At 39.4% G+C, this 24,892-nt stretch overlaps 1 protein-coding gene across 14 annotated transcripts in view; it reads right to left on the bottom strand.

The window, feature by feature from the left end:
• Positions 1-13,635, bottom strand: part of ZEB1 (zinc finger E-box binding homeobox 1) — a 206,366-nt gene extending 192,731 nt beyond the window's left edge. For 3 of the 14 annotated variants that reach the window (XM_030940680.1, XM_030940682.1, XM_030940684.1), the window contains exon 1: positions 13,512-13,591. Coding sequence is in view for 3 of the 14 variants with exons in the window: in XM_030940674.1 (XP_030796534.1) it covers positions 13,512-13,569 (58 nt within the window). In the remaining 11 variants the exon portion in view is untranslated. Of the gene's footprint in view, positions 1-11,269; positions 11,653-13,511 lie in introns of those variants that run through there. The other 11 variants (XM_030940679.1, XM_030940683.1, XM_030940686.1 and 8 more) reach the window with 7 other exon arrangements.
• Between the last annotated feature and the right edge of the window lie 11,257 nt (positions 13,636-24,892).

Raw genomic sequence — 24,892 nt, 5'->3', positions numbered from 1 at the left:
AAACTTAAGAGGTTGAAACATGACAAATATTATATCCTCAGCAGTTGGTCTAAAAAAAGGCACTGGTTTTAATCTATCTAGTAGTATACGGCGTAACTTCCAAAAAAAACGTGAACTGTTTCTATTCAAATAAAAACATATACCAGGCCTGAATTACAGCTATTTTGAATGAGAAACACTCAGGTAAATATTTTATATCAGGTAGATATTTTATTTATTAAATATCTATGACAGAGAACTGGTATCAAAGTACAGTAACAGGTTCACAAGATGGAGCTCTATGCAGAACTATTAATAAATGCCAGAAATAATCCAGAAAATTATCTAGTAATAGTGAGTGAAGAGTATTTTATGTCTTTGGAGAGTCATAATTGATAGAAGTAAAAACATATTATTCCATAGGTTTGTAAATCCACAACACATTTGTTTGCACTGATTTACTGATTTGAGAAAAGGAAAAAAATATATATATATATACAATTCCCCTTAACAATGCAGGGACCAGAAATGCACAGTCAACTTGGTGCATAGATACCAGACACTCTAACATAAGGCTGCTTATGCTTCTAGTAGCATAAGTCTTTTATGAATTTATGGTGGTGGTAGAAGTGGTAGTGGCAGCACCATTTCAAAGCAATTACTATGCAAATCTATTAGTATTATCAGAATAGACAAGCAAAAACTCAGGAAAGCAGGCTACATCAGGTTTTACAACTTTTTTCACTTTTAGTAAAACAAGTATATATATTAAATTTTTAATCATATTAACACTGCATATATAAAGAAACAAAATATTATGACTTACTGTATATAAATGTAATCATGTCACTCTTTGCTTCAAGACCTGTGGTAATTTCCCATCATGTCCAAGATAAAATCTAAATTCAGGATAGCAATATAAAGCAAATTCTTATGCCAAATTCTTCATTTGCTTACTATCCAATTCTCGAGCCTCATCTCCAGCCATTCTTCCACTCACCCTACACAGTTTTACCAAACGTGACTTGAGTCCCACAATATGTGTGTGCATCTGTGTCATGCCCTTTGCACATACTATTCCCCCTGTATGGAATATTATTTTCCACTAGGATATTTTACGAGGATAACCTACACACATACTTTAAGACTTGGTTTAAGCACCATCCCCTCTATGCATATAAGACAGAATATCATATCAGTTACCAAACTGTATTCTAAAAGTTCTAAAGGTTTCTTTCCTCATTTTTCTTTCCTACCACACTATAACCTCCTTAGGGCAAGGTACTATATCTCTCATCTTTAGAGTCTCATTACCTTACATACAATAATCCATCATATTCATTCCACAGCAGAACAAACATAGGCCCAGATAAATTGAATTATTTTCTCAATTTCAGAGGCCAAATAATGGCAGATTCAATATTAGAATTTAGCACTTCGGGCCAGGCATGGTGGCTCATGCCTGTAATCCCAGCACTTTGGGAGGCTGAGGTGGGCAGATCACGACATCAGGAGATGGAGACCATCCTGGCTAACACAGTGAAACCCCATCTCTCCTAAAAATACAAAAAATTAGCCAGGCATGGTGGCATGCGCCTGTAATCCCAGCAACTCGGGAGGCTGAGGCAGGAGAATCGCTTGAACCCAGGAGGCGGAGGTTGCAGTGAGCCGAGATGCCACTGTATTGCAGCCTGGGCAACACCGCAAGATCCTGTTTCAAAAAAAAAAAGGAAAGAAAGAAAAAAAAGGAAAGAATTTATTTAAGACTTCGTCTCAGTTCAATGCTTTTTCTATAAATGCACCTAAGGATACCAGCTCAGAAGGAATTATATTATGCATTAATATACAGAACATTCAAGACAGACACAGAGCTAAAAGGAGTATTAAAAAGTGAGATCTTTAAAAACAAAAATAAGACACAGGTTACTTATAATGAATTTTCAAGGAATAGGAATAGGTGATAAAATAGAAAAGTTAAACTTAAAAAAAATTATCTTAAAATATTACATAGGAATAAGTAACATCTATATTTTCTAAGAAATGAAATAAATATAAACGCATCTGTAATCAACTTACCAAAGTTAAAAGTAACTAAAAACTTTTTCTTTTGCTATAAAAAAGTGAGGGGGTAAAATATGTAGCCAAAAATCAGTAAGATCAAGCATTTATCTCAAGGAGAAAACTACGTCCCTTAAAAACTCAAGATAAATGTTAGGTTTAAACAAACTCCCTTTCTAAAGATAAAAGCTACAAAACATGAAAATGAATTGGTATAGTGCTAAATTCCTTAAAACTTTGTAGGAAATAAGAAACCTTGAAGACAACACTCACATTCTCCTAACTATGGCCACTCTCCTTAGGCATCCTTCTCTGAAACTGTATCTTCATTGAAGTATATTTCAGTGAATTAAAATGTGTCAAGGACACGAAGAATCTTGAAAACCCTGACTAGGCACAATGTACTCACTCTCAGTTAAAAATGTTCAAAACCAGGGAAGTAGGACTTGTGTTCCTCTATAATCCTGAGCTTTGGGTCTTAGTTGGGCCCTAAGAAACATTTTTACAAATTTCAAATAAAAATTCTTATGCCAAATTCTAGTGAGTTAAGACCAAACATTAACCTGAAATGGATTACAGACTTAAATGGTAAAGCTACAAGCTTCTAAAAATACATGGGAGCAAACCCTGAAGATCTGGAATAGGCAAAGACTTCTTAGAAAGGACACAAAGCTTAAATTAATAAAATTATGAATTAAACTCCACCAAAATTTAAAGCTTTGACACTTCAATGGTACCATTCAGAAAACTGATAAGCCAACAGAAAGAGAGAAATATCTTTGATACCTGTATCCAACAAAAAATTTTGGTCCAGAATATATAAAGTTAACTCTTACAACTAAATAATAAAAAGACAATCCAATTAAAAATGGACAAATTATTTGAACAGACAGTTAACAAAAGAAAATATACAAGTGGCCAATACATACACCAAAAGATCTTCAAACATCATTAGTCACCAGTGAAATCCAATCAAAACCGAAATGATACTACCACTGGTACTAGAATGGTTAAAATGAAAAACATGGACAATTGTTCGCAAGGATGTGGATAACTAGAACTCTCATACATGGCTGGTGGAAATGTAAAAATGTTTGTTACAAGCAGTTTGCAATTTTGCAGTTTCTTACCAAGTTAAACATACACTTACTATATGTACTTAGGGGTACAGTTACCTGTACTATAACTGTACTCGTAAGTATTGACTCAAGAAAAATGTAAGATAAATATGCATATAAATTTTTATGTAAATGCTCACAGTAGCTTTATTCATTAGAGCAAAGAACTAGAAACAACCCAAGTTAATAGTTCCATTGGAGGTGAATGGCAACACGAATTGTGTATTTGGTGACACAATATTCATACAATAGAATACTACTCGGCAATACAAACGGAATGAGCTACTGATACTTACTAATTTTGGCAATACCCTGAGCAAAAGAAGGTGCACAGAAAGTACATACTGCATGATTTTGTTTATATGAAAATCTAGAAACACTAAATCTAACCTCTAGTAACCAAAAGCAGATCCTTGCTAGGGGCAGTAGCTGGGGAAGACTGGCTGAGATTGAGTACACAAGAACTCTTTAGGATGATGGAAATAATATTCGACTACATCTTGATTTTGGTAGCAGTTACACATGTATATAAGTATGTCAAAACTCTATCAACATGTACATGCATAGTGGTATTAGTTGTACATAAATTATACCTCAATTAAGTTCACATGCACATATACACACACACCAGGGTATGGTTTTAACTTTTGTCTTAGAATAGTCCTGATCTACAACCATAGGAACATAGTAAGACAGCCATCTTCTTAAATATATTCCCAGCCAAATGGATGTATGAGAAGGTGCAGACTCCATGTTGCTTAGACTATTCAAATATAGAATACACAGCTTTTATTCCTGGGCTTGGGTTCTTCGATTTATGTAACAGAAAAACAAAGGGACATTATCCTTGAAGTTCCTATCAATGTTATACATAAAAGTGATATGGTAAGGTCTCTCTCAATATAATGCCCCTTAAAAAGAGTCCAAGGAATCCTTCCTAAAGCTGAAAGACATACCAAAAGTAGCATTAAGATGAAGCTTCAATGTCTATTGATCATGTAACAGCTTTGTCCAAGGTCTGAACGAAGCAATGTTAAACGTCAAAGCTACAAAAACAATGAGCAAATTTTACAACAACCCCCTTGCAGATGGTAGTTACATTAGTTGGAGTTAATAATGGAAAAAAGGATAAAAAATTGTCAGTTGATTCAAGACATATTTAAAATAAATTAATTTAATAAGTAAAATTTTAAATGAACATGTGTTGAAAACTTAAAACATGTATTAGGCACAATGCCTCCTATGCTTCATTTAAACTTTCCCAATTCTGAGACTGTCATGCCCAATTTACATGTAGAGAAACTCAAGCATAAAAAGACTAAGTAACCTGGCCAGGGTGATAGCTAGGAAGTGACAGGATCAACCCAAACTCTTGGCTGCTATATTTGTTCCTCTTAAGAAAGGCTGTATTCAAAAGGTGAACTCCTGATGCATTAGACATATAAATATGAAAAATACAACTATGAAACTAATGGAAGAAAATCCAGGAAAATATCTTTATAATGTATAGATTAGGAAGGACTTCCTACTACCCATAAAGTCAATATTTTGACATTAAAATTAAGGATTCCTGTACCATAGTCAAATGACTGACACATTGGGGATTATTATCTCAAATACACAAGGAATTCTGGGAAATCAACAAGAAATGGAAATGTATCCAAAAGGAGGGGTAAAGGGTATGAATAGGCCAGACACGGAAAGCAAAACCCAAACAGCTAGCAAGGATATGAAGAAATGATCAACCTCCCTGATAAACAGAGAAACATAAATTAAAGCAACTACTAGATTATATTTAGCAACTGAAAAATCAGCAAAATGTAGAATGTTCTACAATACCAAAGGCTGGCAAAAATGTGAGAAAATAGTTCTTTTACATTGTTGGTGAGTGTAAAAAATGGTGTTGCTGTTTTAAAAATAATTTCACAGAATTTAGTAATTATTAAATATGTGACTGAACTATACTCAGCAATACTATGTCTGGACAATGCTATGTCCCTAGATATGGCAGTGCCCGAAACTCTTCCACAGCCATTAGCAACATGTAGGAGGATGTTTATTACAGAATTATTGGTATCCAAGAATTGGAGTCAATCTGGGAATCTGCCATTAGGGGAATTGATAGGTAATTTGTGCTTACTACATAAATGAAATACTACAAGGTTAAAAGCAATGAACTAACTGTACATATAGCAACATATCTAGCTATCAAACAATGCTAAGTAAAAAAAGTAAATTGTAGGTCAGGTGCAGTAGCTCACGCCTGTAATCCCAGCACTCTGGGAGGCTGAGGCAGGCGGATCACCTGAGGTCAGGAGTTCAAGACCAGTCTGGCTAACACGGCGAAACCCCGTCTTTACTAAAAATACAAAAATTAGCCAGGTGTGGTGGTGTGCACCTGTAATCCCAGCTACTTGGGAGACTGAAGCAGGAGAATCGCTTGAACCTGGGAGACAGAGGTTGCAGTGAGCCGAGATCACGCCATTACACTCCGGCGTGGGTGACAAGAGTCAAACTGTCAAAAAAAAAAAAAAAAAAGAGAGAGAGAGAGAAAGAGAGAAAGAGAAAGAGAAAGAAAGGAAAAGAAAGAAAGGAAAGGAAAGGAAAGGAAAGGAAAAGAAAAGAAGGGAAAGGAAATTATACAGCAAAGTAGCACTTAGTAAATACAAAACACACAAAAGAGGTACAAAATTTTACAAGGCTAGCTATAAAACCAAGAGCATATATAAAACATATTAGATTGGGTCCAAGGTAGGAAGGAGTGAATTGGAACTGAAATTGGGAATAATGACCAAAAGTATAATCCAAATGAAAGGATGCCTCTAAATAATACTAACGTTCTGCATCTGAAATATTTTAAGTGATATAACCACATCAACTACTAAATCTGATAGATACATGAATATGTATTAGAACTCGCCTTTTTTTGAGATGATGAAGCATTCTACACATTTTGGTTTTAGCTATAATAAATCTGAAAATTCATGGTATCCAGTTCTTGTTACCATCTTAGATAAATATGCTCAAATGACCTACTAAAAAGAATACTGAACTAGGAACCTAAAAAGCTGTGACTTAGTCCAAGCTAACCAGCAACACAAACTTGGCAAAGTCATCTTATCTCTTTGATTGTTTGCTTCCCTGCAAAATGGCTTTGGATGATTCTCCCAAACCTCTCCAGTCCAAAATTATTCCACTTTATTTTCTTAATGAATATTTATTCATATAAAGTTATTTTCTGTCTACTCCAATTCCTCCTTCCTTTACTTTCTCCCTCCCAAATAAAGCAAAAACCAAGAGTATCAAAAGAGATTCAGAAAAGTGATGTAGCAATAAGAGTGAATAGCAACTTAGTTTTAGGGTAGAAAGGAGAAAACATTAAAAGAGATACAGTGATTTTTGACAGCCTTTTCAAGTATTCAAGGCAGAGCAAGGTTAACCTGAGCCCAGGTTCAGAAAATCTACTCCTTGAAGGATTTCACTATATGCTATTCCATATGTCACTGTATCTGCCTGGCATTACCCCTTCTGAAAACACACATTAAAGTCTCTTCCAGAGTTTCTACTTAAAGGCCCTAAATTTCAGCTTATCTGTGTCAGTTTTCAGATAAAAGTTATTTTGGAAAAGATGATCTTCCATATTAAAAATGTACAATTCCAAGAAAATGAGTTTTGCATCAGCAAACTGGTTACACTCAGCACTATCTACTTAAAAAAAGACAAACCCAAAACCAAACAATCTGCTAGAATTGTGGATTAAATGAATACAAAGACCTTAAGAGTAAGGGAAATTAGAATATATTTTAGGTGGTGACCATGAATAGTAACAGGTATCTAAATAATGGCGTCACATTTTATTAAAAGAAAATTGAAATCAGAACACTTAGAATATCTTAAACATTTAAAATTGGAATATTTTAAAAAGAGAAAACAGAGGACTTTCAATACAGATTAAAACAATAAAAAGAAATTAACATAATTTATAAATTTATCTTCCATTCATATTTAATTTTAAATCTGAATGGGGGAGGGGAAGGGAGAGGAAGGGAATAACATCTGTTATGAATAATTTCAGCACAGATGTAGTTGTTACTGCAAAAGAGATGAAGGTTTTCCCAGGCTGTCATACTGACAGGTTTTCTACAAAGAGTCATAGTTCATACCTCAACTTCCAAGTACCAAGTCTCAATAAATACATAATGTTGATTAGGAGGAAAAATGTGCATATGGACAGATCAATGCAATCCCTATGTATGGAGGGAACGTGTATTAAACAACAGGGAGCTGTTTGAAGAAAGAGAGAAAAGTAACTTCATAGAGAATGAAAACAGAAGACCTTAAAGTTTCATAGCTACAATACAAATAGACACTTGAATTCTACATCCGTATTCTATACTCCAAAAATATGCTTTAACAAAATTAATGAAGTTCTAAAAATTAAGTTGCTTTCTCTGAAAACAATCATAAAGCAAATTTTACTTATTAGAGAGCATTTTGCTACTTAAGTACTGTATTATATTGCCATCTTTTTAAGCAACCCTGTTTTAGGTTAACAAACAGTGTAACCCACCTCCATCAAGGCTAAAATCCAGACATGCTCATAACATACTGAAGTTTTTATTTAGTAAAACTGATGTCCTAAAGATGTTTCCTTTAGTGATACAATACTCAAAACACTGCCCCATGCAAAAGAATGATTAATTTATATGGCAATGCCTACATAATAGATCAAATTTAATTTTAACTAGGGTTGCTACAAAACTTTCTCTACTACATATATTTCTATTGGCTTTCTACTTTTAGTTCATACCTAGTTGAATGATTATTTAGCCAGTAATATGTACAACATCTATCCTTTTAAAAAGTATTTTAAAAAATCATTTTATCGTATTTCCTAATCAGGACGCTTTTCTAGTTTAAATTTTTTTGAGTTTTCTTTCAACAATGCACTTTTATTTTAGCTTATCACTCAATTAGAAATAAACAGCATGCATTTCCACATAAATTTGTGACCGTACTGCAAAGAAACCTTTTTAAATCCTAGTTCTATAGCTTCACGTTTTCTAACGTCTTGTTGTACTCTTGCACACTAATGCATATCTTCTTCCAACATCTGCATGATTTTTCTCCTCCTCCGCTGCAATTCAATACAGGTAGTTAAGAGTAGCTAACAATATAATTCCACATGATACTGCATCTGTGTTTACATCTGGCTCTAATCACATGCTTAAAAGTGATTTATACAGGTAAATCCAAAAGGAGGAAAAAGCAAAATAAAAACACAACTATGAGAAATCATTATGCTGTCATTTTAAAAATATAATTCTCAATTTAACAGAAGTTTCTCAGCACATGCTTCAAAAGCTACTACATAGGAGGGTATGCCATTTCAAACATACTGGAGACTACAGAAAGGAAGAAAACAGTACTAAACAAATATTTCACATGCTTTTTATATCAGGGTCATCTTAATAAATGATTAATACTTTCAATTTATAAGATACTTTAAGTTTTGCTCCATGCTACAATGTATCTCATGACTTTGTGGCAAAGTTTCTGAGTTCATAAACATGTAAGTGAACCACACCTATTCACTACTGAGCCCTCAGGAATTAGAATACTAAATTAAATAAATACCTGTCAGGAAATGAAAAACAATTTACGCACACACACGAATAACCATGACATCCTAAAATAAGAAATTAACACAGGCTTACCTGGCAATTCAATACCTACTTAGTTCAAGATAAACACTATGGCTATTCCATTATGGTACTGATACTGATGCATTTATAGAAACACCACTAAAAATAATTAAGGAAATAAATACTTTAATGTTCTACTTAATGAAAGGCTTAAAATTTACAGTTATACCAATATACCTATAAGGACACAAAATGAAAAGACATAACTAAATACACTGTCTCATGCAATTATTTATATGCAATTTATAGTTTGTTGAAAGGAGTTATTTTAATACAACCATACAGCAACGAACGAACTACAGAGACTTTTTACTGCATTTAAGATCTCAAAGCAAACTTATATTCTTAATTTACAACTGACAAATTTAAAACGTATGCACTGATTCTTAACTAAAGAGGTCGGGGAGCGCTACCAGTAGGAAAAGACCTGAAGGGGAAGGAAAAGATAAAATCTAAAAATCGCTAATATCTGAGTGACTGCTAGTTACCACCTCTTTTAGTAGCTCTCTGCCAACCCATCCATAGTCTAAGTCTACATAAGTTATATAAAAATAATTACATAGTATTATCAATCAATTGTAATTCTCCTTACTACTCTTAAACTTTTACCATTTTAGATGTATTTTAACATCTACAATATGTATTTTAAGGGATCTTACTATTAATTTTAAAAAGGGGTGATTAAAAAGTATTCTAAATATGCAAAATAAATATGGGTCAATTATTATATATTCTTCTCCAAACCTAAGAACATAAAACAAAACTTGTTTAAAATAAGGAGCAATGCAACTGCTCTAAAACAAAAATGAATTAGTAGCAATCTCAATTAGTGACTTAAATAACTCAAATTTATAAAATTATTCAAGTTAAAACAGTCCTGCTTCTTTCTAGTTTTGGCAAACTGGAAAATGCTTATGCCTAATTTAACCAAGGCTAGTTTTAATTAACAATAAGACTTAGAATTATACTGAAGGTCCCAATCAGCACAGTAGAGAGACTTATGATACTACTACACCAATAATCATTTTTGTTAGCATCCTCTACTGGTGGTTTCCAATGACAGCAAGGGGAAATGGTACTGATGACAGAAGGATATGTACCTGCTATTCTATCTAAAGAGAATTAATTAGCATGTGGTCATTAGTAGCTAGAGTACATCTCTCTTTCTTTCAAAAAAAAAAAAAAGGAAGAAAAAGAAGAAAACCACATAGAAGAAAGCAGAAAGAGAAAAAAGACAGATTTTTAAAATACAACAAAGCATGAAATTATAAATGGTAAAAACTAATTCAAGCAATTCTAATGTCACTCCTTTATGGACGACTAACATCATTATCATAAAGTTACCACACAATGCTTGATGCTTTGGCCAAACCTTACCCAACTGGTTTACCTCTGTCAGTTACATTACCTGATACTCCCTTTAATATCCTACCTTCAGACATATTCCAGAAAGGAAATTAAAATATTTTACAGAAGCTTAGCAGCAAAATCCACATCTTATTTAAAAATGAATAAGACATTATTTACATATATATAACAACATAAAGTATCTCTCTACGACCATCTTCCACTGTATACATCACTTATTTCTTCATTAAAAAGATTTGAGAGTTAACATTTTGCCAGGCAATTCTCTCCAATAAACATCTGCAACTTAAATATGACTGCACTGCTAAGAAATATTAACCAGCACGTATACGGAGGTTTCACAACACAATAGAATATAACTTCATTTTTAATTTGCAAAATATAAGGCTAAATCAAATAGCATAACTATAATCACCAGCAATGGATGAAATGCATTTGAGAACAAAAAGAAATACAAGGACAGAGCCAAAAGTGATGAAAATGGAAGATACCTGTAGTAGTACAGTGCTACCTTAAACACCTTTTGTTTTCTGAGAGTAATGCATACTGCAGACAAGACGTTTTGTGCTAAACAGACGCAAATCTGTTTTTCTAATATTAAACACAAAGGAAAAACACTGACAGCAAGCATGGTAAATAAATCCCTCCCTTGAGAATGAAAGCAGCAGACAGGAGGGGGCTGACATACATGCAGGAGAAAACTAAACACCATCTTTTTTCTACCTGCACAAGTTGCCATTTGCTGCAGCGATCAAGAACCTCTCTTTCTTGTTGATTTCAAGTACCTTTCAGGATCGCTTTTCCCCCTTAAGTCATCTGTTGATATGCCTTACAAGTGTAATATTCATATCACAGGATCTTAAGGAGAAAAATCCATTCTTTCCTGTTCAGGTAAACATGTTTACAGCAGCTGCACAGACGCTGGGTGGTTCAGACTCACATGTCACACACATGTCGTCAGCAACAAGAAAAGCCCCTTTCTCTGGCGATCAACATTTTAAATAAGGTAAAAAGCGAACAGCTCTTTCCGAACCAACTTACCTTTCATAAAGCCACATCAGCAACAGCGGCAACAGCTCAATATAGAACACACACTATTTGACGCTAAAACAGGAAATTAAAATTGCAATAGCCTATGCTCCACTCCTTGCTATAACAAGTCATCTCTCCACAATGAGGATACCAAAATACCTTTCGATTATAATCAATAGACGTCTTTAAAATGCAAGTGTTTATTTGAATAATTAAAATCACTCATGAAAGCAGTGATTTCAATGTCGACTCGAATATATTAAAAATATATTTATGGATTGAAAGGAAACATCTTGAAACAGCTTAAAAATCTTCGTATCTGCTTCTAGACAGGAAATCCCACACAAAATCTAAAATTGCCAGGAAAGGTTACAAAACCTCGCGTTTCGCATCCCAGAGGGGAGGGAGAAAGGGAGCCCAGGCGCGGGGGGTGGGGCGGGGGAGCAAGAGAGAGTTTTCTCCTAAATACGTTATTTCCTCGTTTTCTCGACGCTGCAGCGGTCCCATTATAGACGCATTTATTGCCCCTCTCTTAAAAGTCGTTTTAAAAATAACGCAGGAACCAAAGCGAGCCCCTCGGTCCGAAATGTACGTGTAATTCCTTATATAGCCTGGGCTGCGGCCGGCGGCAGGGCCGTTGCCGCCCATTATTATACAAACAGGTACCCGGGCGGCGCTGGCGGGGGCTGCTCTCCCCGCGCTCCCGCCGCCCCCGAGCGGACAAGTCTCGCCCCTCTCGCCACAGGAACTGTCCAGACAATAACAATCAGCAGACATTTCGCTGCTGCACTAGAGGGAGAGAAAGCACAGCATCGCCCCGAGATAACCAGAAATACAATCAACTTACAACGTCTCTCCAAACTGGAAAAGGCGACTGTGCAACCACCACCGCATGTTCAGGTCTCGATCCCTCAGGCGGTGTGTCTCTCTCTCTCTTTTTTTTTTAACTCTCACGCCAGGCAGAGGGGTGTGTGTTTCCCCTGGCACAGCAGCACAAATCAATAAACACTGCAGCTGCGGCGCGAGTAGCAGCCCCGCGCGTCCGTCGGTCCGTCCGCCCCCTCCCCCCATCCTCCTTCCACCCGAGACCCAGAGCGCCATCCAAGCCTCACTATCCGGCTTCAGCGCTCCGTGCGTCCGGCCCAGGTAACAACTTCCCCAAAAAGCGAAAGAGAAAAGCGCGAGGCGCACGCACACCGGCCCATCCCGGCGCAGAGACCGCGTCTGCCCCAGGAGGGGGATCTGTCTGTGGTGCTTCCCGGTCTCAAAGCCCAGGTAACAACTCCGCAAACACACCCGCCGCCCAGCTCGCCTCCATCCGCGCGGCTCCCGGTGGCGTTAAGTGGGTGCCTTTCCTGCCCTGTCCCCGCGCCTCCCCGCCGCGCCCCGCCAAACGTGGACCCCAATCGCGGGGCTCGCAGCGGAGTCCCCAGGCCGGGGCTCTGGGCCGGGCGGCGGGAGGCGCCGGGAGGAGGGGCGCTTAGGGACCCGCGCCCCCGCGCCTCTAATCCCCGTTCCGCGAGCGCGCCCGGCCCGCGGGTCCCAACTTTACCGCCGCCGGCCAAGCCCTGTCCGCCCGCGGCGCGCACCTCCGGCGCCCGCGCACACGCGCGCACGGACCCCACGCAACCCGCGGCAGCCCCGTCCCGCCGCCGCCCGCCCGCCGCGCGCCCACAGCCCGGCCCGAGTCCCGGGGCCCGAGCGACGGCGCCAGCCGGGGCCGCGGCGCGCGGAAGCCACTTTGCACGGTCAGCGCCGGGCACAAGTTTGTTCCGCGGCTCCCAGGGGCCTGGGCGCTGAGGGAGAATCCCGCTGAGGGGGCCGGGAGGAAGTGGAGAGGGAGGCGCCGAAGGATACAAGAGTGGGGAAAAGTGCCGAAAGAAGCAACAGCCGCTCCACCCGGGACCAGAAAAGTGGCCAGCGCGTCCCGGCCGCCCGCCCTGCGCCGGGGATGCGGCGGCGCCGGCGGCGGCTAACGGTCCAGGGAGGCGGCAGGGGCGGCGGGAGCCGCTAGGCGGAGAGAGACCAGGTAAGAGACATAACGGTTCAGGGAGAGCGAGCGGCCGCGGCGCGGCTCCGGCAGCGGCGGCAGCGGAGGGGGGCAGAGAGCACTACTTTCTACTTTCCCACTCCACTTTGCCGTCCCTGCCCCGGCCGCCCCCAGCCCGGCTTGCCCCTCTCACCCCCGGGGGCGCCACGGCTGCCCGGCTCCCCCTGACTCCGCTGCTCCCCGGTCCCCTCCGCCACTCACCGTTATTGCGCCGCGGGTTCGCCTGCTTTCTGCGCTTACACCTGGGGCCATCCGCCATGATCCTCTCGCTTGTGTCTAAATGCTCGAGTCACCTCCTCCCCCTCCCTCCCTCCCCTTCCCCCCCACCCCTCCGCCTCCACCCCTCCCCCCTCCCCACCGCACCTGGTTTACGACACTCCCGGCTTTACGACATCACCTTCCTTACACCTAGAGGCGCTCGCTCTACGGCCGGAACCTTGTTGCTAGGGACCGGGCGGTTTGCGGCAATCGTGGGCACTGCTGAATTTGAATTGAGGGGCGAGGGAAAAGTTTTCCTCAGGTGTGGTGGGGTGAGGGAGGCGGGTGTTGGGAAACCGTGGGGACGTGGTCAGAAAGGCGACGGGCTGTCGGAGTTGGAAAGGTAAAGTTGGAGGCTCGGCGGTGTCCTGCCTCCGCGCTGGCCACACCCGCCGCGCCTGCCCGGAGCAGAGAGAGATCTGGCTGATTCTCTCTGGACCCTGTGCCCTCGGAGCTGCCCCTCCGAGCGCCCAGAGGTTCCCGCCTGCCTGCTTCCTGGAGGCAGGGCTACCATCAGTCCCACGCCTCGCGTGTCCGCCCCGCGCACCCCGGGGCCAAGGAAAGGGATCGCAGTCTGGACTCCCCGGGGAGTTCCCTTGATGAGGGGAAGGGCAGGTTCGGGGACGGCGAGGACATGCGGCGCCCGGAGAGAGGCTACCTGACCCGCGCAGCCCGGACTCCCTTCCCTTCCCTTCCAGGGACGCCCGGTTTCCCCCCAAGCGAACCGGGTTGGGAAGTGACTTCAATGAGATTGAACTTCAGCTGGACTGAAAGAGAGGCTAGAAGTTCCGCTCGCCAGCAGCCTCGTTAGTAGAGCGGAATGAGTAATACCCACACGGTGCTTGTCTCACTTCCCCATCCGCACCCGGCCCTCACCTGCTGTCACCTCAGCCTCCCCCACCCGGTCCGCCCTCCCCGCCCTTCTCCTCGCGTAGATCCCTGGGATCCTGGGCGGCAGGACTCAGAGCTAAGCCTGTATCCACAGGCCATGAATTCCTTCCTAAATGAGCGGTCATCGCTGTGCAGGACCTTAAGGCAAGAAGCATCGGCTGACAGATGTGATCTCTGAACCTGAGAGATTGCTGATTTTATCTTATTTTATCCTTGACTTGGTACAAGTTTGGGGATTTCTGAAAAGACCATGCAGGTAACCACAAATATCAAGAAAGTCGTCTTCAGTATTCAGTAGAATTTACATTTAGGTTTCCTTCCTGCTTCCCACCTCCTTCGAATAAGGAAACGTCTTTGGGACCAACTTTATGGAATAAATGAGCTGTATTCCAAGTAATATAAATTAACAATGTAGGAGTTATTGATAGAGAAATGGAGAAAACTGAAACATGACCAGAGTGTTGGAAATAACGTAGTACATCACCTAGTACAGTGACACATAGTAGGTGCTCAATAAATTTATGCTTACAATTTTTGCCACATGATGGCAGGATTTTTTTATTAGTTTAAAATTATCTTTTAAACACTTCCGGGATTTTAGAATATTCATTAATAATGTCTTCAAACCTTTCAACTGAAATAAATTTACAACTGAAGTCTGGTGATTTAAAGTTAGAAAGTTTAATCTTGAATATAGATGAACATTTTCTCTCCCACATTTTCTTGGGCGTTTTGAGAAGTAAATGCATTATTTATTGGTCCATGAAATGTGACTGTAAATATTCTTTGCTATACACTATGACTGTATATCTGCATTCATTCTCAATGCCAAAACTAGAATCATTAGTCTTAATGATCATTTTAAGTACAAGCAGTCCTCGCTGTCCTCGATACCGTGTTAACCGAAACTTGTGCATGTCAACACGGTGTCCTTTGCTTGGTTAAGTATGAGCTCTTCCTCCCTTTTTAAGAGTTGTACAATGTTTTTCAGTCGCCTACTGAATCAGGTCATAGACTATGGAATTGCCCCCACAGAAAGGAAAAAAAAAAACAAAAAACTTTCCAACTCTAGCACACGTTTTATCTACTCTTAAACTTAGGAAGTATTACAAATAGCATTTTCTCATGTTCTCTGGCCTATACCTCCCCTCTAAGCTTCCTTCGGTGTTCATTCTCACCTCATAAAGATGAAGTGAAGAGACAAACAGAAGTCATTTTCTTCCTTTAGTGGTTTCTGGTTTAGTTAGTTTGGGCCAGACTGTGTGGACAAGTACCTTTTCAGGCAACTTTTTTTTTATTTCTATGTCCTCAACACCTAGTGGAGTATGCAGCCAATAGTAGATGCTTAATAAACATTTCTTAAGTTAATATTGTTGACCTTTTCTGACCCTGTTCTTGACAGTAAGATACATAATCTGCCGTCATCCCCCTAGTCCTTCGGAACAGCTAAAGTCATGGATGTGAAAGTGATTACTGTCATTAATATCCAGACTAAAATTGCTCTTGATTTTAGTTTCTCCATAATCATTTTCCCTAAACAATGAACTCTGTTCACCTTATTTTTAAAATATGCACAGTGAATATTACTGGTAGCCCAAATCTTCTAACATAAAACTTCCATTTTGTAAAAGTTTCTGATAAGTATGTATGTTATGAATTGAATGTTTGATTATTATACTTTAATGTTCTTGAAAATATTGATATCTGGACTGGAAAGAAAACAGACAAAAGTAAATCTCAGAATAAATTACTGCTTTAAACATGATGCATGTGTGATGGTTGCTTCTTATCTCTTAAATATAACTAAAGAATAGGAGGAAAGTCTTTAGAATCAATTTATAAAAGAAGATTATTAAAATTTAGGCTTATTCAAATTCAATGGTAGGGGATACTAATATATGAGTTTAACATGTATCCTGCATTCTTGATTTTAGTAATTGTAGTGCTGTCATACAGCATACATGCAATATATATGCCTATTTTTAATATGTCAATGAAATGTTAACACTGCTTCTACTGAGCACTGGGATTATGTATGCTGAAGGGAAGATATTCTAAAAATGAATTGCTATACTAACTTTTCCAAATTTACGGGGAAAATGTAAATGGATAGAATAGTTCCAATACTGAGTTTTTTTCTATAAATTTTTCATAAACCCTTTGCACCTGCTATTTGCTTTTCATATATGAATCATGTATAAATTAGGATAAAATTTGACATAAAATTATCTTAAATTTAAAATGTAGAGATTTCATGGTGATCCACATGAAGCATATCATTCCCACATACCTCTTCCAAAACACATTGAGAAGTGCAATGTATAATTCTCTAGTCTTCATCGAAATTTAAAGTTGGTTAATTTCATGGAAGGATAGCATGTAAATGCAACTCTTGAATTCAATACCTAATTTTAATCTTAGGAGTTTTTGAAGGAAAAGAATGTGATACATGTTATCCCTCAAAGTACAGAATTTAGAGGTCCCATAAAGCTGCTACTCAATTCTTGGCTCTGACCATGGCTCCTGACCTACAGTAATTCTGGATTTGCGGTTCACTGTGGAACAAAGAAGGGCAATGGTCATTTCACTGTTGCAGTCTCACCAAATTCTGCAATCATTGAGTCAGGAAGGAAACATGACTACAGGATGATGCAGAACCCACAGTTGGCCATAGGACCCATGCCAGCCCTTCGAATACAGCCTCCCAGGAGGTATCACAGGGACAAATGTTTTCTCCATACTTTTTGATTTTGTTACATAGTTTACCACAAAATGGTTCTTACCCCCCTGGAGAATGAGGCTCCTATTTTTAATATAAGTCAATGAAATGTTAACACATGAAGTTTCTTAGGGGGTGATTTTTCAGGAACGTGTCTAATACAGAGATAGATGTAAGTATAAATATATGGAGAAAGAGATTTGCAGGATGTCGGTAAACATCCAAAAAGTAAAACTAGTATTTTCCATGAAGTCACAATAATTAAAAAGGATTTCTTTCAAAGGCTGCCTCCATGGAAGTTAGACTGTAGTTTCTATTACTAATATTACTTATGAATATGAATAACATTTTTTTCTATACTTAATTATACGTTAGGTAACTTGAGAGGAAGCAACACATATTTTTGATTTAAGTGAATTTTAAGTATTTACCATGATATCAGGGGTCTGATAGCTGGTTTCTACCGCTGTTTTTTCTCTTTTGTCTTCATGTATTTCTTTTTTCTGTCATCTTGACTTCTTTTAGCAGCTGATTGATTCTGTTACAGAGTATGGCTGTTTCTTTGACCTAAAGTGCTGGCATTCTGCAAACCACAAATCCTCAGTTACAGTCATTGCCTCTGTTCAGTCCTTGGTGTACAGGCATTTAAAATGTCTGCAGTTAGTAACAGGTTTTAGATGTTCTACCATTGTATTAAATTCACATGAGAAAGTTGGTGATAAATACCCTGTGTCCAGTTATACACACAACTTTAAGATCCCTGGTCACACCCTTCTCATTCTCTTCAGACCTCATGCCTCTATTTCTTTGCTCGCTGTCTTTATCCTACTTACATAAATAGATCAGACACTGTGCCCCTCCCCACTGTTTTACTTTGTAATCATTCCCTTCCTCTGTCTTTCTTTGTCCCCGCTCTGTTTGGATCATTTCCCTTTCTCTTTTTGTTTAAAATTTTTTGAATCGTTCCAACTCTGTGAAATGCTTTGCTTTTTCGTATTATCCTTGTTATGCTCTGTCCTTCAAAGTCCATTCTCTGCCTTTCCATGCTCTGCGAGGCTGACTTCTGTGGCAGTCACATCACCCAGGCTTCTTTGCCCTCTGGTTCCTATTTGGTTTCAGCCAATTTGGAGGCTTTGGCAAATGATCAGAGAAAGGAAAAAGAGAGAGGTCAGGATATTTATTCTATTCCCTGCTGCCTGGCTGTGGCTCTAGCTTCATTCCTCTACCTGAGGTCCCTGGCTCCTGTCTGACACCCTTATCCCATGGCCACAGGTCTTGCCAAGTTCCAGAAACTGCTTATTCTCTTTGTGTCTTCAGGCCTAGGGTGATAATGGTTGATTGCTTCATCACTCCTTCTCCTAAAATCTGTCCACACCTTGTAAATTGTCTCTTCATTAAACTCTCTTCAGTGTATCCTTTGAATGTGCCATCTGCTTCCTGCCAGGACCCTGAGTACTATGCATATAGAAATAAAGCATTTTAACCTTATTTCTCATCAACCAATAATTCTGCTATTTCCATTAATTACAGTACTAATGTTAAATGTGATACAAATATCTTATGTCATTTGTTGAACAAGTATATACTCATGTTCTAATGTACATACTTGCAAAATCTGACAAATACTATCACATAGTAATTATTCAATAACCTATTTGTGGAATAATGACCTCTGCCTTAATCTAAAATCTAGGCAAGACAACTTTTACATATTTAAAACAATGAGAGAAAAAAATCATACCACAGTATTAAGACAGACAAAGCTAATTGTCCCTAATATGTTTCTTCCTCTTTTTAAATGATAGAACTGTCCATTTTTATCACATGGCCACTTGAAATAACTCTTAGCTGGGTGTGGTGGTTCATGCGTATAATCCAGTGCTTTGGGAAGCCAAGGCAGGAGGATTGCTTAAGGCCAGGTGTTGGAGCCCAGCCTGGGCAACATAGTAAGATCTACTCTCTACGAAAAAATTTAAAATTAGCTAGGCCTCATAAAACACACCTATAGTTCCCAGCTACCCAAAAAGCTGAGGCAGGAGGATCACTTGAGCCCAGGAGTTCAAGGGTGAAGTGAGCTCTGATCACACAACTGCACTTCAGCCAGGGCAACAGAGTGAGACCTGCCTCTAGGAAAAAAAGAAAAAATGGTTCTCTTTCTCTACTTGTATGTATCTAGGTCTCACTATGCTGCTTAGTTCTGGCCAAAGAGATGTAAGTGGTGTGCATAGCATTGACGAAGATCTTCAGAAAGAGGTGCTTCACCATCCTTTCCCTTCTTCCTATGGATTGAAATCCTGCTAGATTTTCTCAATTTGGGCAGAGTTGTCTAGAGCCCCTTAAGTCATACAGAGCAAAAAGACCCAAGGAGCCTGATTCCTTGACACTGTGGAATACCATTACCAGCCCTGGACTTCCTCTTCCAGATTTCTCTTTCTCTTAGAGAGAAAGAAACAAATGTACATCTTGCTTCAGCTGCCATTCTCTTAGGTTTTCTGTCATATGCAGCCAAAGTTAATCCTGTTCCTTGTGGGAATGTGTATTTGTTTCCTATTGCTGCTATTAAAAATTACCACAAACTTAGTAGATTAAAACAACATAAATTGGCCAGGCTTAGTGGCTCACACCTTTAATCCCAGCACTTTGGGAGGCCTAGGTTGGCAGATCGCTTGAGCTCAATGGTTCGAGACCAGCTGGGCAACATGGCGAAACCCTATCTCTAAAAAAGATACAAAAATTAGCTGGGCATGGTGGCGCAGGCCTGTAATTCCAGCTACCTGGGAGGCTGAGGTGGGAAGATGACTTGAGCTCAGGAGGTGGAGGCTGCAGTGAGCCATGTTTGCACCACTGCATTCCAGTTTGGGCAACAGAGACCTCCAAAAAAAAAAAAAATTGTTTTAATTAAAAGTAAAGTAAATGTATTGTCTTACTATTTTGGAAGTGAGAAGTCTAAAACAGGTCTCACAAGACTCAAATCAAGGTTTTGGCGGAATTGAGTTCCCTCAGAAGGGCCTAGGGGAGACTCCATTTCCAGGCCTGCTTCAGCTTCTAGATGCTGCTCACATTCCTTGGTTTTAAGCCTCTTCCTCGGTCCTCAAAGTCAGCAACATCCAACAGAGTCCTTTGCATCTTGCCAGCTCGCTTGTTCCTCTGTTTTGCCTCCCTCTTCCAGTTATAAGGGCCTTAGTGACTAAACTGGGCCCACCCAGATAATGCAAAATATCTCTTCATTTAAAGGTCAGCTGATTAGCATGCTTAGTTCCCTCTACAATGTAAATTCCCCTTTGCCATATCACCAAACCTTTTCCCAGGTTTGGGGAATTAGGACATGGACATCGTTGGGAGCCACTCTTCTACCACTCACAGTATGCAAGTTTTATATTTCATAATTGAGAACTATGTTTTATTTGTTCATCTTTAATTTGCAGATTTATAGCATTATGCTAATTGGTCATTACTCTGTATATAACATTTAGCATTGTACCATGTAGAAGTTTTAATTGTTCATTAGTTCATTCAATTCATATTCTTTTTTTTTCTTTTTTCTTTTTTTTTTTTTGAGACAGTCTCCCTGTGTCACCCAGGCTGCAGTGCAGTGGCAGGATCTCGGCTCACTGCAACCTCTGCCTTCCGGGTCCAAGTGATTCTCCTGCCTCAGTCTTCTGAGTAGCTGGAACTACAGGCGTGCAACACCAGGCTCAGCTAATTTTTTGTATTTTTGGTAGAGACGGGGTTTTACCGTATTGGCCCGGCTGGTCTCGAACTCCTGACTTCAGGTGATTCACCTGCCTTGGCCTCTCAAAGTGCTGGAATTACAGGTCAACTAATGTTCTAGAGCATATTCTGTGTGGCAGACACTGCATGGAACTGTAAATGCCTAATATGGTCCCTGACCTCAAGAAGCTTACAAGTTCGTGGGAGAAACATATTAAAAGGCTGATACACAAATGTCAAGGAAATATGGTGTACCTAAGAGAAAGATCTAAACAAACCCGGAGTCAAGGAAATCTTGCTTGGAGAAGTAGTAGTGTTGTCAGAAGAGTAGGAGAAGAGAGTATTAAAGGCAGAAGTCACAGTATATGCAGAAATCTCACAATGAAAGTATAGTGCTTTGCAGTACAAAATCCAATAGCATTAAAGCATTGAATAAAATGAGCTCATAGTTCTAGATGAGGCCTCAGAGGTCGGTAAGCAGGAGCTAAACCGTACAAAGGTGCTAAGGACGTGGGACGTTACATTGAAAGCACCTATAGTCCATGAAGGGCCTCGAAGTTAAGAGCATCTACCATATGGAAGATGTGAATTAGTGTTCTGTGAGGGAAACGAAAAAGTGAGCAGGACAGCGTCAAGAGAACTTAACTTTTTACAAAATTTCAGTTGTTATTTTAGACACAGGGGACACATGTGCAGGTTTGTTACATGGATATATTGCACCCACCTAGTCAGCATAGTAACCAGTATGTAGTTTCTCTAGTAGTCTGCAATGCCTGTCGTTCCTATATTTATGTCCACGTGTACTCCATGCTTAGCTCCCATTTGTAAGTGAGAACATGTGGTATTTGTATTTTTCTGTTCCTGCATTAATTTCGAATAATCATGTAAGAAGGAATAATTCTGTAAGGAAAAGCAACACAAAAATAAGATGTGACTTTGCAAATTAAGCACACATGAACAATAATATTTGCAGATTATCTTTTTTTTTTTTCTTCTTTTTTGAGACAGGGTCCTGCTCTGTTGCCCAGGCTGGAGTGCAGTGGTGCAATCATGACTCACTGCAGCCTTGACCCCCTAGGCTTAAGTGATCTTCCCACCTCATCCTCCCAAGTACCTGGGACTACAGGCGTGCGCCACCATGCCTGCTAATTTTTTGTACTTTTTGTAGAGACAGGGTTTCGCCATGTTGCCCAGGCTGGTCTAGAACTCATGGGCTCAAACAGTCCTCACACTTTGGCCTCCCAAAGTGCTGAGATTACAGGAATGGGCCCGCACACACAGCCTAGATTATTTTAACAAGTAGTGCTGCACTGCTGCTAAAAGTTCAGCAATATAAAGCATAATTAATATTTCCCATGTTTACAATATTAATGAAGTTGTTCCAGGTGATACATTTTTATAGTGGTCTTTCCAGGTCCTAATACTGCCTTAGTACATGACATGCCCTCAAAAGTATATGATATATGAATTAATATAAAAAGGAGTCCCCAATGTATTTTTTAATACTTGCTATTTTTTCACTGCTATTTTTCACTATTTTTACTGCAGCCTAACATATACTAATGTCCTGTCATTCAGATTCTGCATCTTCTAGATTGCCTGACATATTTCTGAGAAGGCAAATTAGTTTTCTTTCCCTGGATTTCAAATTATCTCAGCACTTCTCCAGGTGTATCAGAATTCTTGGGGATTAGACAACCACCTCCTGGTATGGACTCAGAATACCCAAGAATATGCAGAATAGCTAGTAATTCCCTCACATGTGTCAGGGTACTTTGTACATATCACTACTGTGGCATTTATCACTTTTATTTTGTTTTTAGACAAGAGTTTTGCTCTTATTGCCCAGGCTGGAGTGGATGGCACGATCTCGGCTCACTGCAACCTCCATCTCACAGGTTCAAGCAATTCTCCTTCCTCAGCCTCCCAAGTAGCTGGGATTACAGGGCGTCTGCTGCCATGCCTAACTCATTTTTGTATTTTTAGGAGAGACAGGGTTTCACCATGTTGATCAGGCTGGTTTCAAACTCCTGACCTCGTGATCCACCTGCCCCGGCCTCCCAAAGTGCTGGGATTACAGACATGAGTCACCGCGCCCTGCCACATTTATCACTTTTACTATTTTTTTTTTTTTAACATCTGTCTCCTAGTCTGACCTTTCATTTTTGCATTTCTTATTCGGAAAGCATTGTCTGATGAGAAGTACACTCAATAATTGTAGAAAAGAGGGAAGGTTTCTGCAGTTGGTAAAACATTCCGGCCCAGAAGTTTTATGAAGGGCAAAAGGGACAGTGTATGTGAAGTGTTTTATGTAGGATCTGGCACATGGTAAACAGTATATGAAAGGTAACAAAAACAGCAAAAGCAGACTCTCAGGAAAGATTAGAGTCAAATAGTAAGGGCATAATCCACTGGATTTCTACACAGTGCCTTTCTGTTCAAGGCTTAAAGATGAGATCGTTTGTATCCCTGAAAATGTCACTTCAGGCATAGTTGGATTAATTCTAACCTAAAGAGCAAAAAGAAGAGATAGTAACATGTTGTTTGTTTAACATTAGTTGGAATATTATGTTGTCTAGAAATACTGTTAGCTTACATTAGCTTTATTATTTAAGAAACTGTCTATACAATAAGTAAATTTCCAATTTGAATGGTTCTAGCATAAAGAAAAGACAGATAATTAAGGTGTTGGATATCCCAAGTACACTGATTTGATCTTTACAAATTTTATGAATGTATTAAATTATCACATGTTCCTCAAAACTGTGCATAGCTATTCTGCATCAATAAAAAATAAGTAAACTTTTTACCTTAGGATAAATTAACAGTATTTGCAATGCAGTTAGATGGCATAGGATTCTTACCATTCTTAGACAATTCTTTTTAAAAATACAAGTTGGCTGGGCACGATGGCTCATGCCTGTAATCCCAGCACTTTGGGAAGTCAAGCCAGGAGGATTGCTTGAGTCCAGGAGTTTGAGACCAGCCTGGGCAACACAGTAAAACCTTGTCTCTACAAAAAATAAAATTAGCCAGGCATGGTGGTACATACCTGTAGTCCCAGCTACTCAGCAGGCTGAAGCAGGAGGATCCCTTGAACACAGGAGGTCAAGGCTGCAGTGAGCTGAGATTGTGCCATTGCTTTCCAACTTGGACAACAAGTGAGGCCCTGTCTCAGAAAAAAAAAAAAAGGCACAAGTTAAAGACTATAATATAAATATTAAGACTTATTTTTGTTTCTTGGCTTGCACCAATTCGAACTGGTCCAAGCCAAATTATAGGAATTTTTAATAAGGATATAAGAGATGTTGTTTTTTCACAGACCCTGAGAGTAGACGTGTACGCAGGTCACACAAGTGAAGAATCGGAACACCTTTAGATAGGCAAAAAGCACCCCTCCATTTCTTGCCTCTTTGTCTGTCTGTGCTTCTGTTTTGTTTTCTTTCAGGCTCTACTGCTGTGCATGAAGGTGGTATGGACTCAGAACTCTGAAGTCTGAGGAGACAAATACCCACCATAACAACATCACACAATACCTAGAGTCAAAGCAGTTATCCCTATTCCTACCCCCGAGTTACTCAGCAAAACCTGCATTATTGAATCTTTTTTTCCCATGTATAGTTTATATAGTTACATAACAATTAGTCTTTTCCATACACTTAGGAGAACTACCTGTAATTTAGTATTATGCTGTTTTCACTGACATGTCACATACATTTTCCTGATACAGGTACATAGCCTTTATATTTGTCCTTTTTCACTTGACTGCTATGTTTCTCAAATTAATATACTGTCATTTCCTAAGCCAGTTATTTATTGTTATGTTTCTCAAATTAATATACTGTCATTTCCTAAGCCAGTTATTTATTGTTATGTTTCTCAAATTAGTATACTGTCATTTCCTAAGCCAGTTATTTATTGTTGAACATTTAAATTACTCCCTTTTTTGTTTTGTAAATAAGCATTGTTATGATATAGTTTTTGTTTGGTTGGTTTTTGATCA

This window comes from Rhinopithecus roxellana, chromosome 11 (assembly GCF_007565055.1).
Source record: "Rhinopithecus roxellana isolate Shanxi Qingling chromosome 11, ASM756505v1, whole genome shotgun sequence".
Lineage (NCBI taxonomy): Eukaryota > Metazoa > Chordata > Mammalia > Primates > Cercopithecidae > Rhinopithecus > Rhinopithecus roxellana.
This window is presented reverse-complemented; position numbering and strand designations above follow the sequence as displayed.